Raw genomic sequence first — 24,450 nt, 5'->3', positions numbered from 1 at the left:
GGGATTAAATCATTATATATTAAATGCTTTAGAGTTTTAAAATGTATTCGATACAGAAAACAACTACAAGTTTATATTAATAGAGTATTTATTCTAAGAAAGGCAGATTTAAAAAAAATTTTAAGAGTATAGGCAACCCATAATTTCAAAGATATCATATCATGTGCATCCGGCAACGATGGTGAATTCCAAATTCTTCAGACTTGCCACAGTTGTCGCTGTGTGCGCTGTGTTCATTTTCATTACAGATTACTGAGTGGTAGAGTTTGTGTTTGTGACCATAGTTTGTGACTACGTATTTAAGAGAAAAAAAACTTTTTTGAGTGGCTTACAAACAATACTTGTGCTACGATGGCTTCCACATTGGAATCACAAAGACTTACCGAAGAAGAACAACTAGAAATAAGAGAACGGCTAACTCAGGTAAGTGAAATACAGAAACTTATCGGTTTACCGATATTTTGGATCGATTTAACCTAACATGTTTATGTGCAGTCTGTTGACGTTTGACGTCCGAAATTTTGTTGTAGCAACGCCCAATTTACACTGCTTTTTAGATTATATAGCTTCTAAAAATATATATATTTTAGTTATCAAATATTCTTAAAAAATATAGGGTGCTATCATGTTTTTTTCGTTGTGAATTTCATTTACTCTTAACCCATTCTTTTGAGTTCAAGACACCTACTGTCAGTTCTTAACAGGTTTTTTATTGTATTATTTTAAAGAAGTTCCCATGGGGCCATGGGCAGTTTTAAATAAAAATCTTATGAGTCAGATTTCTTACTCATACAGCTCAACCTTCTGTGCAATATTTTTGCATCTTAATGTATTCTATATTTTATGCTCTTAAAAGGATTTTTTTATGTTTTGTTGTTTCATTGAAACAAAGGTTATTGTTGGCAAAATTGTATCTTTTCAGAGGTAATAAAAACTCTTTTTAATGTGGATTATCCCTATTTAATGTGGATTATAAGACATGGAGGCAAACCATCCTAATGTTTTGACTTAATACACTAATATTAATATTAATTATTAATCTGTAGAAAAGTTATTTATCTACATTTTTTAGTAAACATACTATTCTTTTCAGAATAATTTAAAATATAAACGGTTCCTGAAAGCACATTCTAGAGGTGCCATTCATAAATTTGTTTTTTATGGCTTTACATGTGTTTTGGGTACCACATGCTATGAATAGTGTATATTTATAAACCATTATCCCCTACCAATAAGTTATTTTGATATAACAAAGTAGTACCATAGGCTAGAATTAAAAAAGAGTTCTTCAAGTTTATATTGACATTGGCATTCAGAGAAGTTTTATTCTAAAAAGTTTTAAATTAATTTTTCTAGGTATATCTAGTATTTATTACTATGATAATGATTTCCTCAATTGTATATTCTAGTAAATATACATTATCAATCAAGATATTTTATGAGATAGTATATTTATATGATCTTTTCATTATTTCGTCTAATCTGTTAACTGGAAATTGTTTCTAATATACCTAAATGTTTTTGATGTATTTAGTTTTTGTTGTTCCAAAAAGATTAGCTTTACACTATTGATAAGTTATCAGCCCTACTATTTTTATATTTCTTTTTTCTTTACCTAAGGAAATGCATTTTTTTTAATGCTTCTTCATAAAGATATCGTTAGGCACTAAGCTTACGAAAAAAAATGATGCTAAATTATGGGTAATTCCTTCTAAAAATTGTTGTTTAAAAAGTGGTGATAAGATTTTTCTAAATGTATTTTTAATGATTGCATTTTCTAGGTTGTAAGCTTGTAGTAAGTACCCTACATAGTTTCATGGCTATTAGAAATAATGATATTTATATATATTTGTTTTTTATAAATAATACTAAATTTCTAAAACGCCTGTATTGTTTAAGGCTGAAATAATAATTGCACATATGAAAAAAGTTAGTAAGCAATGTACTTACATATACAATGATTTTGTATAATATTAATGATGAAGAAATCGTATAATTATAACATATTTTATCTCTTAAGTCTGCAGAGATGTCTGATTTTTTTATAAAGAGTTGACTCATCCATTAATCAACATAATTTCCAATTAATAATTTTTCCGATAATTTTTCTACTTACATGGGATTTCTGAACTAATAAACAATTATTAATTATACTGTTACTACTTTAATTACTAATAGAATTCTGGTATATAATAATTATTGTATATTCCTACTTTTAAAGAAGTATGTCAAATACTTAAAATCCGAGTCATACACTCTGATTTTTCTCAGAATATTTTTGTTATATTGCTTTGAATCGTTTGGTGCTGTCACTGTGTCTGTGATATTAATTTGGAAATTACCATAAGCGTAGCATGAAAATTATTTCACAGTACCCTTGGTACTTTATTGTTTTTATTTTTATCTGTAGTTTTTGATTGCTCATTGAATGTTTTTTTTTCTTTGTACTTGAAAAATGAGTCACGCCTGACTTCTAACAACTTATGTTGTTTATTCCATGGTGTTTAGCAATTATTTACGAAAAAGAACAACAGTTGTTTAAGGTAAACCGCTTGGACTTTGAGATCTGATCAAATACGTGCATGGGAACTATTAAATATATCTGAAAATATAAAATAATCTCAGTCTTATTTGTAATTACGATTTGTTGTTATCAATAGGAGATCACAGGGGCGATTATTAAATTTATTATCATACTGGGGCTTAAATATAAATTAATAAATATCTTAAGGAGTGTAAAAAGTCGTTACGTAATGACTTAATGTGTATGTACAGTACTGATTCGTTTGTAAACTTGGTTTATGGTTTGCGGTACTATAGACACACCTTTTAATTGCACATTCGTGTTTAATATTTGTTCAGAATGTATTTGGAGTGATATTAGATCATGGTAGAATTTTTTTTTTAATTTTTAGATCCCGCGATTTAAAAAAATTGATTACGCAGTCATATCATTTTGTGAATTTCAGCATTTGTAGAAAATTTTATGTGCTTTTAGATAATGTAAAAATATTATTGCTTACTTGGTTTGATTTTGAGAAAAAAAAATTTGAACCCTTATTGGTAAACGAATTTTTTTATTTGATTACATTGTCTACATCAACTAAATTTTCTATAGGGTTAAGATCCGGAGACTGTGAGGGCCAATCCATTAGTGGAACATTATGTTCATTTAATCAATTTTGAACAAACCGAGATTTGTGCTTGGGATCATTGTCTTGCTGGAACAACCATCTGAGTGGCATTTCTTCATCAGCATGAGGCAGCATATTATTCTCTAATATGTTTTTGTACAAAAAACGGTCCATTATCCCATCAATTTTAACAAGAGGACCAACACCTGAGCGAGAAAAACACCCCCATACCATTATACTCCCACCCCCATGTTTTACTGTGGGCATCTGGTACTTATGGCTGTACCGTGTACCTTTTGGTCTTCGGACATAACGTCTCCCGTCACTACCAAACAGTTGAAACTTGCTTTCGTCGCTAACCAGTACAGTATTCCATTTCTGATAAGACCAGGTGAGATGATCTTGAGCAAATTTAAAGCGGGCCATCCTATTTTTCTTTGATATTAGTGGTTTCTTCACCGCAACTCTTCCAAAAAGTCCCATGTCATCTAACCTTCTTTTCACCGTGCGTGCAGACACCGATATTCCCCTTTCACCCATTTCTCGAGAAATGTCTGTGGATGTTTTTCTTGGATCTCCCATTGATATTCTCTTCGTTACTTTCATTGTCCTGTTGCACAACTTTCTTGGTCTTCCTGACTTAAAAGCTGTTGAAACGTTTCCTGTTTTATTAAATTTACGAATTATTTTCGAAACGGTGCCTTTTAAAATGTTTAAATTTTTACTTATTTGAATTTGTTTATAACCGCTCTTGTATAATCAACTATTTTATTTTTTAAATCCGTAGAGAAATATTTAGACTTGGGCATGATGTTTATATTTATCTGAAGCAAATCGTACCGTTTATCAGCTTAAACTAAATAATTTTAATGTATTTATTTATGGTTTCCATACTTTTGGCCACAAGAAATCTATTGTTCTCCTACAAAAACTGCTAAACAGATTTTTTTCGCTGGGTAATTTTTGGAATACTTTTATTTGCTGATAAGCTGTTCATTTATATTCCTGAGAGTTTAAGCATAGCAATATTTTCTGTGATATTTTAAAAAGTAAAAAGTTTCCATACTTTTGGCCACCACTGTACCTACATTTTGCAAGTTTTGAAAAAATACACAAAAATTTGAAAAATATTTGCACCATCATAATGACGATTAATTTAAAGGGTTTGTGAACATTTTTAGAAATGCCAGAATGCTTGTAGAATGTTTACAAAACTGTTACATCGATAACAATGCGGTTCCTGTACCAGGTGCCACACGTTTTGTGCATTCAAACACAACCAGCCCACTCTGAAAGGTCAAAATTTATAGCTTTCTGGAATAATGTCTCCCACTAAGCCTAAGAATAAACCTACCACCATGAACTTGATATTCAAATTATGTACTTAGTTTACACGTCCTTTCACACGTGCAGTTTCCAGAAATTTTTTAGTGAAAGTCAAGGATGATTTTTTTAAATACTTTAAAATAACGTTAAGGCGCAAATAAATTATTTTTGCTCGGTCTATATTGGTTAATAAAATTATTTGAGAATTTTTTTTACAACTCATTGGCAGTATAATATTGCGGTAACATCTATAATTATACCAACTCCATGAAACTGCCATAATCTATCATATTTTTTTTAAGAATTTAAAATTTTTCTAGAAAGATAAATATGTATATAGAAAAAATATTATTTACGGATTATCAGTTATTATCATCTTTTCAATAACTCGTATAACGTTATGTCATATGTGTATTAGATAAAACTACATTGTCATAAAATTTATTAAATGATTTTATTGGGATTAGCCAGTAATTCCAAGATTAAAGTAAATTTGTTTCTCTATAAGTGCTGTCAGGTTTTTTTATATTTTTCATTTTTTTAGCACTCAGAAAAATACAAAAAAAACTTTGTATGAAGTGCAGGAAATCTATTGTTTGCTACTTAGATCCTTCAAAAGCTAGTTTCCTAAATTATTCCAATAATTTAGATAAATATTTTTGAAGTTTAATCTAAGTAACTTTATTTCTTGCAAATTAAACTCTTCAGAAATGTTTTAATGATGAAGCCTTCATGAGAAAAACTCTGTGTGAATTACAGAAGAATATAAAGTGGCATTGTTATTCTCAAGTTAGCGTAAAATATATTTTTTAATTGCTCTAAGATAATTACCGTAATTATGAAGATGGTGTAAATCCACTAATAAAAAAAACGCCGTTACAGTAGTCTTTGAAATTAATTTCAGACAAATCAGCATCCATAGGTAATTTTGTGTAGATATTATTGTCGTTATACCCCTACCAGTTAAGTAAGTATTATTAAGATTCATATCCTGTGATTCTCTCATAATTTGCTTTGGTATAAATCAAATTAAGTGCCACTTAGTCAGATTTAAGTAATTGGAGTAATTAATAAAAAAGATTTATCCAGGACAAAATAGTTTTTTAAGCGTTTAGTATTTGTAATTTTTTGAAAGCGGGAAAACTAGTGACTATAAACAGTAACAATTAAATTTAAATTAATTATTTATAAATAAAAACAAGAATAACCCTGATATTTATGATTTTTACCGTTGCTCTTGGAGTTAAGAAGGTCAATGTCCAAAATATTAAGTCTCACGACTTTTTCTTCTACCTAATCCTTTGCTGTAGCTATATGGTTGAAGAGATACATTTCTTTAATCAGACTAGAGTATTTCAGGTTATTTTATTTAGTATTTTTTTTAAGTATTCCGTTATTGAATTGTCAAGAATCTAAATAAAAAAAAATGTTTCGACAGCTTAAAGGACTTGGTTACTTGACAATGTCATTTTTTTATTGATTATTAATATTTCTAGAGTTTACTGAACCGTCACATAATATCTTAAAAATGTAGACTGTCTAATCTCTTTACAATGGTCAATATTAGTGATACGCCCACGCGCCTAAACAGTCCACAAACGAGTAGAAAAAATAAACTGTGTGCGTTATGAAAATTAAATTTTGCTATAAATATTTATAAATAGGTGATAGTTCGTACATACAGTGTGAGCCCCTTCAAAAGGAACGTCCTTCTTGAATTTAAACTGATAGTTTTTCATTAAACATTCTTACTTTCTCTTAATTTATTTTTTACATGTACCTAGTGCCATTTTGCAATTTTTTGAACAAAGAGAAATAACTTTTTCATCTAGTTTTGTTATTCAGTTCAGGTAATGTGATTTTAAACACCTTAACAGAAAAAATATTAATATTATGTTGAAATTCGCCATTATAGTTGATGAATTAGTTTTAAAAGACATTGAACTTCTTGGATCATCAAATTTTATTCATGTTGCGTAGGCACTAACTACTATTTAGAATTTAGTCCAAGAAAATAAGGCTTTTAAATACGAATTTTTGGTAAAAACTTTAATTTTTTGATATATGCAAGTTACTTTGAACGATCTAAAAACGAATTGTGTGAAAGATTTTTTAAAATTCAACACTGAGAAGGGGTGAAAAACATAAATAAAGTGTTTTTTTTTAATATCAGAGTTTATTTATTTCACCCCTTCTCGGGGGTGAATTTAAACAAATCTTTCAAAATTCGTTTTTAGGTCTTTCAAAGTAACTTGTATAAAACATTCAAGTTTTTGCCAAAACTTCGTATTTTGAAGGTCCATTTTCTTGGACTAAATTGTGTATTGGATTTTGGAGTTAGCTTTGTTGTTTGTTTGTCTACGTACTTACAAATTTCTAAACATTTTTTATATTTCAAATAATTTACTTGAGATGGATCTCTAAAGTCTATGAATATCATTTAAATATATTATTTCTTTTCTGAAATCTTGTTAATTTATTATTGCATCGGATCAACTGTATTTTTTACGGTAAAATCAATAAAAATCGAAAATTTTCAAGTTTTTTATTCAGTCTTATGTCAACATTTTTTTTAGAACGAGTTCTTAAAATATTTAACACTAAATTTTAAATAATAGTATAGTATACTACTTTGTATGCAGTTGTAATATTATAAATTAAAATAATTATCAAGTTCATATGGAATTTGCGTACAACAATGCAGTGTAGTACTATTTAAAATTAGGTAGGTAATTTCAACTTCCTTGTTTATGTTGGTATCACAATGAATGAAAAATATTCATTCAAATTTGGAACACCTTATATAGAGCTCATTATGCATTTTTTCGTTGACATATGTATTGCATAAAAAATTGGTCTCTCATTATCTTATTTTGGTCAAGTGGGATTAAATATATAACTTAGTATTTACTAGAACTAAATCTAAGCGTGAAAATTGACCAGCCAATGATATTAAAGCGCGTAAAGAAATAAATATTCTGTATTTTAATAGAACATTGTTTTCAAATGCACAATTCTATTGTTCTATGACAATTCTAATCTACAATTCATGTAACTCAGAAAAAAATACTTTTTGGTATTACTGCATTAATAAAAACAAGGAATTGTTTTGATTTTATGATTTTTTTTCTATTTTTTCGAGTACAAATGACATTCCATGAGCACTTGTGTGTGGTGTAAGCTAAGGTCATTGATAAACGTAATAAGAAAATTGCAGAATATGGACTAATAAGACATGACTCATTGTCTGTATAATATAATAGGTCATTCATTCCAAAAATTTGCATTAGGGTAGGTACATGCGAATATGCACCTCCCTAGAATTCATTAAAAAATGTTCTGCTATCTTGCTGTCATTATCGGGAATTTTTTTTAATTATTTAATCATGTGCTATATTCTAATATAAAAATGATGTAATTAATTTTACAACACATTCCACATTTTTTTAGAATTAAATATTAAGTTTTTTCTCTAATAAAAGTTATCATTTGATTTTGGATAATCCCAGGTATATATAAGTTTTAGATAGTAATACTTTTATGGTTGCTTAATATTCTGATATGATTATTATATATGATTCTTTTCTAATTTTATTGTAATAACAAATCAAGAAGAATTGAAAGGTTCAGTGGAAAACATGATAAGCGCCATTTTACTAATTTTACAGGAGAGCACTGGACGGCTCCGTGTATCAAGAATCCCATGTAAAGTTTAAAAATTATGAATTACGAATATGAAGTTTTTCCCATTTTATTTTACAGAAAAAATTATTTGAAATTTTTTTAAAGAACTCTTTAAAATTTTTGGTTTGAGCGAATATCATAGATCAATTTTAAAAACAAATACTGTGTTGGCGAGAGACTGCAGTTGCAATATAAATACATGAGTATAAGTGGTGCCAATGGGCGATAAATTAGCTTAATATCCATTAGATACATGGTAATTGTAAACTGTAATAAATTTATTATTTGTTACCAGAGCTGGCAACAAGCCAGTTTTAAAAAGACTTAAGTTTTAAGTCATTTCTAAAATTAAAATGATTTAAGTCTTAACTCAAATTAATATAACTTTCTTTTCCAGATTGACAAAAATGGCGATGGGCATATCGACTTAAAAGAACTTAGAGAAGCGCTAGAATTATGCGGCTTAAAAATAGCCGGCTACCAATCCCGCCTGATCGAGGAAGAGTTCAAGAATTCGAAAAAAACTAAGATAAACGGCAAATTGACGTATGATGAATTCGAAAAATTGGTCTGCGACCTCAAGGCGAACGATGTGGCCAACACATTCAGAACTGCAGTGTCAAAAAGGGAAAATCTGCAGCATTTAGGCGGTACTTCCCACGCATCCAACGATGGCACGACGCACTCTGTCAGGCTGGAAGAGCAGCTGGCCTTTTCCGATTGGATCAATTCCAATTTACAACACGATCCAGACTTAAGAAGACTATTGCCTATAGATCCGGAGGGCAAACAGCTGTACGAAAAAGTCCAGGATGGCATTTTGTTATGGTAGGTCGTAGAGTTCTTTCAAGTACACTTTTAGCTTATATTTTTTATACAGGGTGATCCGAACTGTATTCCGGAAACTTCGCCAGCAAAGTTCGTATAAATGTATGTCCTAAATTGCTTAGTTTCGGAGATACAGGGTGTAGAAGTTTCATTTTTATTTCGATTTTTTTTTCAAACAATTTATGAAGTAACGTTAATATTTCGATGAAAATTTGTGTCTGGTCCTGTCATCATTGACATAAATTAAACATGTTGACTAAATAATTATTAGACTGAAATCATAAATTTTAAATGTTTTTGTGCCAAAAGTTCAACAGAAACTGTTTTATCATCATTTTTTTCCCAAAAAAAATTATGATTAACATTAAAAAATAAAAATTTCCCAAATGTATTATTTCGGTCAAATAACTATCTACTCAACTTGTTTATTTTTTGTCTATAATGATATGTATCCATTATTTCCGATCTAAATATCTTCAGAACGGTTGCTCATAACGATTTTTACCAAGAGACATTTTTTACGTAAAAAGTCACGGAAATGTATATTTTTTCACTCTGTAGTTTTATACAGGTACGGACGAAAAGTTATTACTCTGTAAAACAGTTAAAACACATGTAGGTGGCGCCCCCTACAAATAGGAGTCATATTGACATCAAAATCAAATTTCTCATGTCAAAAAACTTCCAGACACCAATTTTCATCCAAACATTGACGTTACTTCAAAAATTATATGGAAAAAATCCTAATAAATATTAAACTTCTACACCCTGTATCTCCGAAACTAAGCATTTTAGGACATACATTTATACGAACTTTTTTACTTATTTTTATCTGCAGAATATGCTGCCCTGTATACAGGGTGTCCCAATTCCATATCTCAAAAAGAAAACTTAATAAAATTAAATGTAATGTGTTTCCTTGTTTTTTAAAATGTCCGTTTTGTTTAAATTGTATTTCAATCTCTTAATCATTATATACTAGACACTAATTATTAATATTTTTATTATCTTAGGGATGTGAGTCAACTGTATATCCGATAATTACTGTAGTATTTCGGAGAATTGCACTTCTTGTTTCTTCCTGGGTTTAATCTTTATGCCCAAAAAAAATTGTAATTAGCTAAAAGGTAACTCGAATTTTTTTTTCAAATTGACAATAATTTTTTTAACATAGTACTGTTTTGTTTTCATGGCCCTGTGAATACATTTAAAACTACTTTTTAGCTCGTGATTTTTTGCAACAATCATTAAGAAAACATTCAACTTTTCCGAGATAACGGATGATGGCTTTTGTGAGTCACTAACATCTATGTCAACACTGGTGAAGCAAATATGGTTTTGTTTAATTATCTATATCTTTTAAAATATTATTAAAATTATTAATTTCTGACGAAAATTTGTCACACATTCAGAGCTAAGCTTATTAGGAAATTTCAAACTATTTATTTGATTATTTAATCGTACTGTACAGGGTGGTCCGAATTGTATTTCTGCAGATACAAATAGGAAAACATGTTCGTATAAATGTATGTCCTAGAAGATATAGGGTGTAGAAGTTTCATTTTTATTTCGTTTTTTTCCAAATCTTGATGACATATATTGATTATTTCGATTCCAAATATCTCGAGAACCATTACTTGGTAGCGATTTTTACCAAGATAACTTTTTTACGTAAAAAAAAGGCGGAAATATATGTTATTTTATACAGGTACGGGCGAAAAGTTATTGTTCCTCAAACCAGTTAAAAAATATGTAGATGGCGCCCTCTACAAGTAGGAGTCATATTGACGTTGGTTGAGAAATTATTTGGAAAAAATCGAAATAAAAATGAAATTTCTACACCCTGTATCTCCCAAACGAAGCATTTTAGGACGACATACATTTATACGAATTTTTTTACCTATTTTTATCTGGGGAATATTATTCTGTCGAAGTTTCGCGAATTCAATTCGTAACACCCTGTATATTAAAAGTGATGACAAGTTTTCTGAATCATACCCCCATTGAATATGCATAAGGATATCGTTACAATCGTGGCCCTTATGCACTCCCTTTATTGCCGGTCAATACAAGGGTGAGTTTTGTAAAAATAACCCTTAGGGCTATCTAGTGTACTTAATTTATTTTTTTGTTTTACATATTTAGGTTTCTTGGACTGGGAGGTAATTTTTCAAGTAACGGGTACTCGTATGTGAATGATTCATTCATTCATTGAGAACAAAGATGTAATTTTAGTGTCGATATACCAATTCAATGTTTGTTTTGTGTTGTCGAACCAATGCAAATACTGACTGTACGTTGATTTCTTAATAATCTCGAACCAATTTTTAAGTAATTCCACGTATGATTCGTACATAGAAAGTACGTCTTAGTCAGCAATAATTATTCAAGTGAAAAGAATTGAATGATACGATTAAATTCAATTTGTTTTGAATTAAAAAATATATATTTTATTAATTCCCTTCATTGGCAGGTAGAGGACTTTTAGAGATTATTTTAGGTTACTTTTTTTGGTAACCAAACTGTCCTTGTATCACCATATTACGATTATTTATAGGCATGCCACATCTTATTGAATAAAACCTTATTTCCGTAAATCCTTATTGGTTGTCCTGCTCACATTCAATGACTATAGACTATTACTTCTGGAGTTAAAGTATAGTTCATTGATTTATATACAGGGTGTGTCTTAAATAAGTGCAAATATTTTCAGGGCTGGTAGATCTCGATAAAAGAAACATAATTTTCAAAAAAATGATTTTTTGCTTAACTTTTGAGAACCATTGGATCTTTTCTAGATTTTCTTTCTTGTAAATTTAATATACTACTACTTATATTGCCATATTATCAAGGAATTATGTTTTTTAACTAAAAACTAAAAAAAATTAAATTTTCAATTTTTTTCGCGAAAAAAACCTCATAATCGTGTTTCTGGAATCTAAATATACTACCTCTAAAAATATTTGCACTTATTTAAGGCTCACCCTGTATATACAGAGTGAAAAAAACTATTTTAAATCTTTTCGAATTTTGATTCTTGATAAAGTCTCTGAAATTTACTTAAACGTTTTTTTTTAACTAAACCAAACTCATACTATAATTAATAATTGTCGAGCTAACTGAATAAAAGCATATAATCAATATATTTATAGTGCTGAAATAGTTGTTTTATTGTGTCTATTGTAGAAAATTGCGACTTTATCTAAAAATATTTAATAACAAACAAGTTGTTAATTTGCATTTAGCTATTCGAATATACACTCAAATGCAAAAAAACGCAACGGTGTTATATATTTTTTATTTCTAACCTATTTTCGTGATTTTTTTAGCAAACTGTATATAAATATATGAACTTTAATTCGTATTATACAGGATTAATCGGGGTGTTGTTTTTTTACCTTAACTTTAAAACACCCTGTGCAGAAATTTCGTGGTTAAATTTTTCTAAAATGACATTTTACTATTAGAACCATGAATCCTGAGCATTTTGTTTTTTGATTCATGTCAACACATCGTCACCTAAGCTACCTCGTGATATTGATAAATAACATCAAAATTTAATGGTAATTGAAAAAATTGCAAATTGTTAGTGGCAAGTTAAAAACTAACCAGGAGACGTATTAACAAGAGCCAAAAAACAAAATGCTCAGAAAACATGGTTTTGACAGGTTCTGACCGAAAACTAATGTTTTAGGAAAAAATTGCTCACTAAATTCTTGCGCGGGGTGTTTTAAAGTTATGCTAAAAAAACACCTCTTCGATTAACCCTGTACAATAAGCTAAATACTAAAGCTTATAAAAAACTGAGTTTATAAATTAAATTACCGTATGATCGAGAAAAAACGGCGTCCAGTTGGCTTGGAAATGACGATCGATGATATTTCCCATTATAATTTATAATTTCACATATAAAATGACAGCGATCTTCATTTCATAGCCATCGCTGACGCCGTTTTTATTCTATATACGGTAGATTTATGTATATACAGTTTGCTAAAAAACTAATACAAATAGGACTGAAAATAAAAAAAAATATACAGGGTGTCATTGAAATGGTGTAAAAAAAATCAGGTGGTGAGAGTACTCCTAAAAATAGTAAAAAAAGTTCCTATAAGTATCGAGCGGAAAATGCATATTAAGGGAGTTAGGGGCACTGAAAAGGTGAATTTAAAAAACGGTTGTTTTGAAATTGTAGGCTCAAAAAACGAGATAAAATTCCTACTTCTGGGGCCACTTTGAAAGCTTTGGTTTACTCAGTGCCGATTAATACTGAAGAGCAACTACGGCAACGCATTATTGACTGTTCCAATCAAATTCGGACAAACACCAAGGATATTCCACAGGGTACGCAGATCTTGGAGCAGAAGAGCAGATGTCTGCATTGAAATGAATGGTGGTCACTTTGAACATTTACTATGAATGAATTAAGGGATGCGTTATTTTAATAAGGAATTTTGGTAATTGGTTTATTTCGTTTTTAAAGCAATAAGATGTTTTAAAAATCGTGAAATTTTGATTTTCCAATTAATTATTTAGTAACTACTTGGTTACTTTTGAACCGCCATAACTTTCATAAGTTTATGTTGAGTTAGCAACCCTTCAATTTTCTCGAAAACCATCACTCTGGGCGATGTGCAACAAGAGTACCTTTTTGTAGGAAAAAGGATGTAGTTTTCAAAAAATGAACCCACGTTTCAAAAAAAATAACCTCAAAAAAGTTATTCACAAAACAACCCCCTACCCTTGCAAAATCTACCCTTTCCGCTTTTCCAAATAATTTTTCAGTATCATCATTTGATTTAGGGTCAAAATTTATGGCAGAGCATTTTTTTCGAAATTTTATCTCGTTTTTTAAGCCTACAATTTCAAAACAACCGTTTTTTAAATTCACCCTTTCAGTGCCACTAACTCCCTTAATATGTATTTTCCGCTCTATACTTATAGGAACTTTTTTTACTATTTTTAGGAGTACCATCACCCCCCGATTTTTTTTACACCATTTCAATGACACCCTGTATAATACTTTACATTTGACGAAAAAAAAATCTCTGTTGCATTTTTTTTTCATCTGAGTGTAATAAATAATAAGATATACAGGGTTGTTCACCACATACGACACGGAGTATTGTAGCTAAACGATTATATTTTTACAAATTTCAAGTTTTGGGTTCGATGTAGGACTATTAGAGGTACAATTTAAAAATAATTTTACAAGATACAGAGTATCCCAAATAAGTAAAAAATATCAAAGTTGTATTTTTTTAAATGGAACACCCTGTATATTATTACATTTTTAGTTTCTACGATTAAAATAAAGGTAAATTTGATTAAGGTTTATTATACTTAAACCTTACCGTTTTTGAAATATTTTCAATTTTGTGAAATTGCAGTAAAAATTTTAAGGCTTATTCATTTCTCCAAGGGTATCAAAGTTTTTAATACTAAATATTTACTGAAGTTTATTTATTGATCAGTTATTGTGTTGCAATAATAAAAATAATACTACCTTGTACAGAGTGTCTAAAAATTTATTTTAAATAATTTCTAGCTTTAAACGCCAATAACTTCTTTAATTTAAATGGAATGCCCTGTATATTTTAGGAGAATCAGATGCACAATTTAATTGTCTATCAAATTGTATTATACCATTTTTACCTATCCCTACAAGTTTTCGTAGAAATGTATTTTCTTATAATTTAGACCTCATTTATCGATATACCCATGGAATATTGACATTTGAGATTGTTTTAAAGCAACAAATGTACAAAATGTACAGGCTAGTAATATTATTATCGTTTTTAGCAAAACGATAATATTACTAGCCCATTTGTATGCAAAAAGAAAACTAATTAAATCTTTATAAAAGAGTATACCATTAATTAAATATAACACCATTATTTCCGCACATATACTAATTAATTACATACTTAATTGTGTTCGTTAATAAATTATTCTAAATAAATGTGGATTTGAGTCAGAAATCGATATAATAATAAGTTATCACAATTAAAGTCTCTGTTGTTATAAATAAGCATTTATTAAAAAATGAAATATCATTTTTAAGGTGTTACTTTTTATCACACTTTCTAATACCCATACAAAATTCAGTTTTTTAGTATTTGGAGCAATTATTATTAATCAACGCAAACAGTAAGTTCATGTAGTTTGAATACTGGAATCATATTAATTGGTCCTCTTTAACAAATATTTAAACAGTTTTTTTTATTTTTTTAATGAAATAAACGAATTATATCGACAATATTAGTATCTGTACTCTTTAAAAAGTTGGTACATCTTTAAAAACAATCTCAAATGTCAATATTCCGTGGGTATATTGATAAATGAGGTCTAAATTATAAGAAAATGCATTTTCTACGAAAACTTGAAGGGATAGGTAAAAAATGGTTTAACACAATTTGATAGACAATTAAATTGTGCATCTGATTCTCCTAAAATATACAGGGCGTTCCATTTAAATTAAACAAGTTATTGCCGTTTGAAGCTAATAATTATTTAAAATAAATTTTGAGGCACTCTGTATAAGGTAGTATTATTTTTATTATTGCAACACAATAACTGATCAATAAATAAACTTCAGTAAATATTTAGTATTAAAAACTTTGATACCCTTGGAGAAATGAAGCCTTAATATTTTTACTGCAATTTCACAAAATTGAAAATATTTCAAAAACGGTAAGGTTTAAGTATCATAAACCTTAATCAAATTTACCTTTATTTTAATCGTAGAAACTAAAAATGCAATAATATACAGGGTGTTCCATTTAAAAAAATACAACTTTGATATTTTTTACTTATTTGGGACACTCTGTATCATGTAAAATTATTTTTAAATTGTACCTTTAAGAGTCCTTCATCGAACCCAAAACTTACAATTTGTAAAGATCTCATCGTTTAGCTACAATACTCCGTGTCGTATGTGGTGAACAACCCTGTATAAGAACTGATAATATATTTTTTATTCTAGCAAAATAATAAACCATTCATGTCCAGACACAATAGACGAAAGAGTAATTAACAAAGGAAAACTGACCCTATATACGAAATTAGAAAACTTGACGCTGGCTCTGAACTCTGCCTCTGGCATAGGCTGCAACGTCATTAACATAGACGCACACAGTTTGGAGAAGGGCACTCCTCACCTAGTACTTGGCCTACTCTGGCAAATCATCCGTATAGGACTGTTCAATCAAATCACCCTAGAACACTGTCCAGGCCTTACCACCCTCCTGGGAGAAGACGAAAAAATCGACGACCTCATGAAACTTTCACCTGAAGCTATTCTACTGAGATGGGTGAACTACCACCTGGAAAAAGCGGGTACTCACAGGAGAGTGACCAATTTCCAGAGTGACATTACCGATTCCGAAGTGTACACGTACTTGCTGAAGCAGATCGCTCCAACTGAGGCTGAAGTCAATATGGACGCGTTGACGGAGAGGGATCTCCATTCGAGGGCTGAAATAATGCTTCAGCAAGCTGCCAAGTTGAAGTGTCGCTCCTTTGTCACGCCGCAAGATGTCGTTAATGGAGTCTATAAGTTGAATTTGGCTTTTGTTGCTAATTTGTTCAACAACCATCCCGGATTGCATCAAACCAATGGGGCTATTGATGGCTATGAGACCATAGAAGAAACAAGGGAGGAAAGAAGTGAGTATATTTTTAAATTATGACAATTATATCACTTTTAAATAATTTAGATAGTGTACGAAAAAAAAGTCATTAAATGCTGTTTAACTATGAGGTTGATACACTTGAGATTATCTAATCAATGCACTTGCATTTTTTTAAATGTCTCTCAAATTTGATGTACTTATTTTTGCTACGATTTTTGAGTTGGACTACAAATGTTTAGTGTTACACTTTAGGAAAGACGTTTAGATATGTAAAAAATTAAATTACTTTTTATCACTGAAATTTTGTTTATCGTAGATAAAAAGTTTGATAATATATTAGTGAGATTATATGAGTATATTTAAAAATAAACCATATTTCAATCTCTTCTCAAGCGTAAAAAAGATTTTATCCTTTACTAGTACGTTTACTAAGCGTTTTCAAGGCAAGAAAATTACAGGAAAATGGCGAATGCGCCAGGTGCACTATTTCTTTACTAAACAACGGTTTTTAAAAATAAATTTATGTATTAAAATTATAATTTATAATACATATTATTTGCTTCTTATGTATGATTATTTTTTGCTATTGTTACGAGGATTTAGTCACCTACAAATCAACCAAATCGGTGACCAAGTGGTTGTTTAACAAAACGTTTGTTAAAAACATAAACAGTTTCTTAAAAAAAAAATAAACAACTATCCAGTTGTCTGTTTATTTTTTTAAAGTAATCAGTGTGTTTAAAACTAAACAGACAAGTAAATAGTTGTTTTTTTTTATGAAATTGATTACAGAGACACCAATTGACAGATGTTTTTATTGCCAGATTGATATAATCTTGCACATGACATATTCTGTTTTTATTTTTAGAAATAAATGATAAATTGTTGCAATAAATATTATATTAAGGGTCTTAAACTGAAGATTACACTTATATACTTTTAGAATTTCGAAATTTTTAATTGACAAAAAATATTTTTATATCTTATAAAAGTTTGATATATTTTATATACCAGGTGTTGCATCGTCGGACGGGACATACGAAATCCCATGTAAATTTTAATGGGGTCAATTATTGGCTTCCCTAATTATTTTAGAGAATAATTCTATTTAGGTTTATTGAAGAGCACTAAAACCCACATTCAAAAGAATAACTTTAGATATTTTTGATTAGCTCGTTTACGAGTTATCGCCGATTTCTTTTTAAATATATCTCCTTTCTTATGGCCCTGTATTTACTTATGAGCACCAGTCAAGGTAAAAGATAACTGTCAAATGAAGTTGTCATTTCAGAAATTTACCTATTTAGTGCTTTATTATTATTGAAAACTCATTCCTACATCGGAAATCTTAAAGATGTTTTTATAAATACAAATTAATATTAAATTAAAAAGTTAATTATAGTATTATTACAATATTCAGTAACTTATTAATTTAGGTACTATTAAATTGTTAGAACTTTAGGATTTAAGAAGATGTTCAAATATTCCTCCATCGACTGCTAGACAATAACCCAGACGATCATAAAATTCTCTTCTTACATTCGCTAGTTGGTAAACTGAAATTCTATTGCATTCGGCAGAAATAGAATTTTTAACTCTTCTAGATTTGGGTATTTTTTTTTATCCTTGTATATCGTGTTTTTTAAATGGCCAGAGAAAGAAGTCATTTGGCGAAATATCAGGAGACCTTGCTGGCCAATTTACTGTATGATTTAGGCCAATAACGTTTCCGTTAAAACTATTGTCTAAATATTCCCGAACAGCCAGAGTACTATGTGCCGGGCAGCCATCCATTTGGTACCAAACTTCCTGATTTTCCCTAGGGGCATCATGTAAAGCAGGTAAAATATGATTTTCGAGTAGTTCCAAATAATATTCTGCATTTAAATTTCGCGTAAGAAATAATGGCCCGATAATATTGTGTCAAAATATCCCTGCCCAAACATTTACATTCTGTGGATATTGCGTCCTTGTTTCGACAAACCTGTGTTGGTTTTCTTTGTTCCAATATCGATAATTTTGAACATTGGGTTTATTATTTAAGGTAAACGTGCATTCGTCAGTGAAACATATGTTTTTTAAAAATTCCCTATCCGTGTTTGCTCTTTCCATCATATCAAAACAAAACGCCGCCGTATTTCGTCCCCATCTCGTAGCTCTCGGTGCTTTTCATATTTGAAGGAATAGTATTTATGTCGTTTCAAAATTTCGAAACGCTGCACAGTGCTTCGAACATATGGCTCTAGAGGACAAAAAATCCAAAACTTCTCTTTATTGTAAGCAATTTATTCAAACTAGGTTTATTTGACACAAATGATGAGTGCTCTCATTGTACTAAATGATGATGTTCTTAGTCCCACGTTTATGAAAAAAAAATCTTATAAATAATAATAATGTTGGAGCTGTGTTCCATCTAAGCAAATAATAAGTTATAGTATGAAAACGGTGTATATATAATATATATAGATATAGATAAGTTATAGTATTAAATAAATTCCTGTGATAAAAAAAATTGAAATAACATTAGAACATGATTCCTATAATATAAGCCTAATATAAGATAAAAATGTTTTTCTTTAATGAAAAAGAAACATTAATGTTATATTTAATTAAAAAAAAACTTAAGATACTATAAATTTACTTTAGGACAAAAAAATGCATATATCGTAACTACTCTGATTCAGGAGAATCACTGCTGACAGAATCTTCCAAATTTATAGTATCCAAATCACAGGTAGATGAACTATCCTCACATATTAAGATATTTCTGTACATCATTTTCTAATATGTTACTTTTTCGCGTTGTTACTGTTCATTTTGTCGGTATGAGGGGTTCGGATGTTAATAGTTCCCTCTTTAATAGACCATATTCATATATTATTTTTTCCTTTTCTTGGGCATGAGATTTTATAATAAATTGAAAGATGGACACTTTTTTTATGCGACGTTTCGCTCCAACATAGTGGACTCTTTCAGGCACAAGTGGTGTCTCATTTGACTGGAAGGTTCATCTGATAAGAACATATTTTTTGAAATACAAATAATTTTGAGTTCTTGTCCTTATGATCAAGCCAAGTATTAGCCAGATCGGCATTGCTTATCAATTTTACTCCATCTGAAAAGTATTATAAAATAAAGTTCGTCGCAAGCAGACGCAGGTGAACTATACAAAAATTAAAAGTGTATGAATATGGCAACAAAAAATATTCAATAAATACGATATGTTTTGATATGTTTTTTAAATGCCTTTTGAAGTTTGAAAACGTAAAATTTTTATACCCATTTAAGAATCATCTTAAAAATAGATAAAAAACTAAACATTCACGAACTTGTTTAGAAATAAATTTAAAGTACATACCTTGTTTAACAATATCCATAGTGGCTTTCAATTAAGTACGTACCCGTTTAACTCCATAATATACAGAACTACTATGAATGCTATTCTTTTCACTGATGAGATAATGATCGCAAAATTTATTTTTAGTGAAAATATTTGCTAACAAAAACGCTGTTTATGAAAAATAATATACAGGATGGTTGAACATTGCTATAAGTATAAAATTATATATTCAGATATTAGTAAATTTTAACTTATTTTTGATTTTTGTCCATGGGCGAAGCACTGTGCGCTGTAGTGTGATCTATTCCTATTTCATCCTCAAGTTTCCTTGTGCTGATATTTCCATCGTTCTCTTCCACGCACAATAAAACTTCTAAGTCGGTATCATTTCTTGCATGTTCTCTTTGTTCCTGCCTTGCTTCACATCTGCAGTTATTTATTAGGGTACATTTGGTCTTAAATCTCTGGATGGATATTCCTTGCGATTGTAGATTTTCCAGGTATCGGTCTATTCGGATACAGAGCAGCAAACATGTCCGACACCTTTTGATAACTATTTCCTTGATAATACCATTTAATCATCAATACTTTTTCTTCGATAGTGTAATTCATGGCTAATATTTTCGATGTATGTATGAGTTTTTAATAATAATAATAAAGCACTAAATAGATAAATTTCTGAAATGACAACTTCATTTGACAGTTATCTTTTACCTTGACTGGTGCTCATAAGTAAATACAGGGCCATAAGAAAGGAGAAATATTTAAAAGAAATCGGCGATAACAAAAATATCTAAAGTTATTCTTTTGAATGTGGATTTTAGTGCTCTTCAATAAACCTAAATAGAATGATTCTTTAAAATAATTAGGGAAGCCAATAAATAATTGACCCCATTAAAATTTACATGGGATTTCCTATGTCCCGCTCGACGATGCAACACCCGGTATTGTGTTCTATGGGACCGATTTTGATGATTTTTTTAAGCAATTTATAGCTACACTAATTGACTTTTTAATATATCGTTCTAAATTAAAAATGAAAGTTTCCATCTGTCAGTTATACAAGGGAAAAGGGAAACAAAATGTTCTTTTGGTGAAAGTTCAGAAAAAAGCAAAGAACGAATTCAGAATTCATTTTATCATCTAGGTACATCTTTTCTGGATAATTTGCTTTTTGATTCATCTCAATATCTTTATTTTTATTGGATATATTCGCTTTTGAATAAGACATTAACGTTTTACAGCAATTTTAGTATAATTGACAGATGGGAACTTTCTTTTTTAATTTAGAAAGAGATTCTAAAAATTCAAATAATTTAGCTACATAATGGTTAAAAAATCATCAAAATTGTCCCAGTGGAATACAATATATAAAACTCATTTTTTTTTAATTTTAGCTTACAGAAACTGGATTAATTCAATGGGCGTGACGCCTCACGTGAACTGGCTGTACTCAGACCTAGCCGATGGCTTGATAGTCTTCCAGCTTTATGACATCATCAAGCCTGGAGTAGTGAGCTGGAACAGGGTCCATCGCAAGTTCACCAACGAGCGCAAGAAGTTCATGGAGAAACTGGAGAACTGCAATTACGCCGTGGAGCTTGGCAGGCAGATCAAATTCTCCTTGGTTGGAATTGGCGGCCAGGATATTAACGAAGGAAATGTCACGTTGACTCTAGCTCTAATCTGGCAACTGATGAGGGCGTATACCCTGTCAATTCTGTCACAACTGCACGAATCAGGAAGCCCTATTGTCGAGAAAGAAATTGTCAATTGGGTCAATGCTAAACTGACGTCCGCAGGAAAGAAGTCTTCCATTAGAAGTTTCCAAGACCCCACTATTGCGGATGGTAAGGTAGTTATTGACCTCATTGATGCTATCAGGCCCGGGGCTATTAACTATGACCTAGTCAAAACAGGAGGCACTGAAGAGGTAAGAACGAGAAAAATTATTTGCAAAAATGTTTTTTTCGTTAATATTTTATATTTTATTTGCTGTTTTGTTTAGTTCTGTTTCTTCAAAAAACAAATTTACCTAACGGACAAAAAATGGGGGCCCAAAAAAAGATATTTATTGTAAGGGTTTATTATTAAATATGTTTAAAATCTTTAGTTTTTGAGATATTTAAAGATATTTAAATTTGCATGCTACAATAGAATAGGCTATTAACACCCTGTACATTACTTTTCAGAATTAGTTCTTGTGCTGAGTTTAAAGGTAGAGAAATAAACTTTACAGAAAAATGTTATTCCTTCCTTAAATGTATACAGGGGCAACAAAAATTGCTGGTCTATTTTAAATATTTATTTTACATAAAAACTTCGTTATTTCAAATGCAACACTATGTATTTTTTTAAATAATTCGAAGGAGATTTAAATGCTCTTTCAAATTATATTAGGGTTTCCTATACCTATCTGGCTCAGATTTTGAATAAAAAGCAATTTTTCAATAAAATATGTGTTGATTATTCTATCAAGAAAAACGAAGTAGTCTTTGAATTATTTTAATATGACTTGTAGATACATGGATTTTCTATAAAATAGCCAATTACGGCAAATTCATTTTCTTCACTTCCAACGACAGGTTTCTTCTTATCAGGAAGATTCCTATTTGGATATTTTTAAGCATAAGCCCTTGAGTCCAAGAAGCAATTGTCCTCACAAAATAATATCACTAGTAACATATCTATTCGTCCCGCCAGCAGATACTGCTTTATTTTTCTTCATAAAATAATGAATACTTACTTAAATTATTGTAGGTAAATTTAAGTAAACTGTTATAAATTATAAATAATAATGTCCATAAACTAATGTCGACTTTGAAAATAGTTACTAACTGTCACTAGACAATTGCCATGGCGACGCCGGCCAACTTGATTACAATTTTATTTAAAAATCGCTTTTTATTCAAAATCCCAGCTAGATAGGTATAGGAAACCCTAATATAGTTTGAAAGAGCATTTAAATCTGCTTCGAATTATTTAAAAAAATACAGGGTGTTACATTTGAAATAACAAAGTTTTTATATAAAATATATCCTTAAAATAGATCACGAACTTTTGATAGCCCTGTATAAATTTAAGGAACCAATACCATTTTTCAGTAAAGTTTATTTCTCTACCTTTAAACTAAGCGTAAGAATTAATTTTGAAAAGTAATGTACAGGGTTTAATAGTCTATTCTATTGTAGCATGCAAATTTAAATATCTTTAAATATCTCAAAAACTAAAGATTTTAAACATAAGAAAAAATATAACTTTGGTATGGATCTTAGTTCTGAAACACCCTGTATATTTCAAAATAATTTTAAATTGTACACATTGTCTCCCCACATATACCCCTAAAATATTTTGTTTCTATATCTTTCCGTTTTCGTATAACCGAGGCGAATGAGGGGCGCTACCCTGTATATTAGCTGCATTACTCGTGTCAAGGCAATACTTTTTTATTAAAATATCTAATTTATTTATTATTATTATAAAGGGAAATAAAGGAATTCATCTTATTGCAGGATTGACGAGATTATTATCTGTTATTAATCTTTTAAGTATTCCTGAAAATATATGTGACGCAAGATTGTTATATCAGAATTTATCTCTTTAATGATGTCATTGATAAATACATAAAATGGATTGCCCTTATCGATGAATACAATATCTTTTTTCAATATCAAAAAAAAAATAATAATAGTATATGTTCTATTGGTAAATAATTTTTATTTTAAGATTGCTTTTTTGTTTTGACTATTTTTGGCTATTGTCAGTCACTTAACTATTGGTTTATGATTTAGGATAATTTGGCTAATGCAAAATACGCCATATCAATGTCACGCAAGGCTGGAGCTAGGGTCTACGCTTTGCCTGAGGATATTACAGAAGTCAAACCCAAAATGATAATGACAGTCTTCGCCTGTCTGATGGCATTGGACTACATACCCAACATGGACAGCGCCAACAGGCAATAAACAATATCATTTCCTTTTTGTATTTAATATTTTTTTTATATATATATTGTACTAAATAGAGTTTTATATTATGACATTCCAAAAAAATGTTTATGTTACTGCTAGTCCGCGAAAGTATTAGATACAAAATTTGATGACATTCCTTTTTTGGGTAACGGTGCAATAAAAAAATTTTAAATCATTTTGGCTGGTTCAAAACACTTTGACAACGGAGTACAAATAGCGCCTTTTTGTATTATCGGAAATCCATCTTAATTTTTTTTTTCATTCTTAACTTATTTTGATTTTAATTTTAATTTTTTATGGTTATAATTTATTGGCTCTACAATACCGATCTAAGTGCCATCTACATCGTAAGTGTGTAAAATAGTATTAATTAATATTTATACTTTGTATAAATTTATAACTTTTTCATGTACATCATCTTGCTTTATGGAAATAAAAAAGTGATTTTTCTTGTGTTGTTTATTCACCCTGTTTAGAGTTTAAGTGACAGGCTACAGCTGTCAATTTACATATTCTCTCAATGGACATACTAT

The 24,450-nt window shown here is 29.7% G+C and overlaps 1 protein-coding gene across 1 annotated transcript; it reads left to right on the top strand.

The window, feature by feature from the left end:
• Positions 1 to 181: 181 nt before the first annotated feature.
• Positions 182 to 24,366, top strand: LOC115887162 (plastin-2). Its single transcript, XM_030906505.1, has 5 exons — positions 182 to 423; positions 8,542 to 8,972; positions 15,958 to 16,640; positions 21,344 to 21,879; positions 23,738 to 24,366. Exons 1-5 carry the CDS (start codon positions 352 to 354, stop codon positions 23,909 to 23,911), a joined length of 1,896 nt encoding a protein of 631 aa, XP_030762365.1. The 5' UTR covers positions 182 to 351; the 3' UTR covers positions 23,912 to 24,366.
• Positions 24,367 to 24,450: the final 84 nt, after the last annotated feature.

This window comes from Sitophilus oryzae, unplaced genomic scaffold (genome assembly GCF_002938485.1).
Source record: "Sitophilus oryzae breed Bouriz unplaced genomic scaffold, Soryzae_2.0 scaffold_552_pilon_pilon, whole genome shotgun sequence".
NCBI lineage: Eukaryota > Metazoa > Arthropoda > Insecta > Coleoptera > Curculionidae > Sitophilus > Sitophilus oryzae.
Note: the sequence above shows the minus strand (reverse complement) of the source record. Positions and strands in the feature narration are given on the sequence as shown.

Coding starts and splice junctions, on each gene's coding strand:
- LOC115887162 (XM_030906505.1), top strand. CDS start 352: ATGGCTTCCACATTGGAATCACAAAGACTTACCGAAGAAGAACAACTA. Junction 424..8,541: donor TAAGAGAACGGCTAACTCAG/GTAAGTGAAATA, acceptor TTTCTTTTCCAG/ATTGACAAAAATGGCGATGG. Junction 8,973..15,957: donor CAGGATGGCATTTTGTTATG/GTAGGTCGTAGA, acceptor TTTTTATTCTAG/CAAAATAATAAACCATTCAT.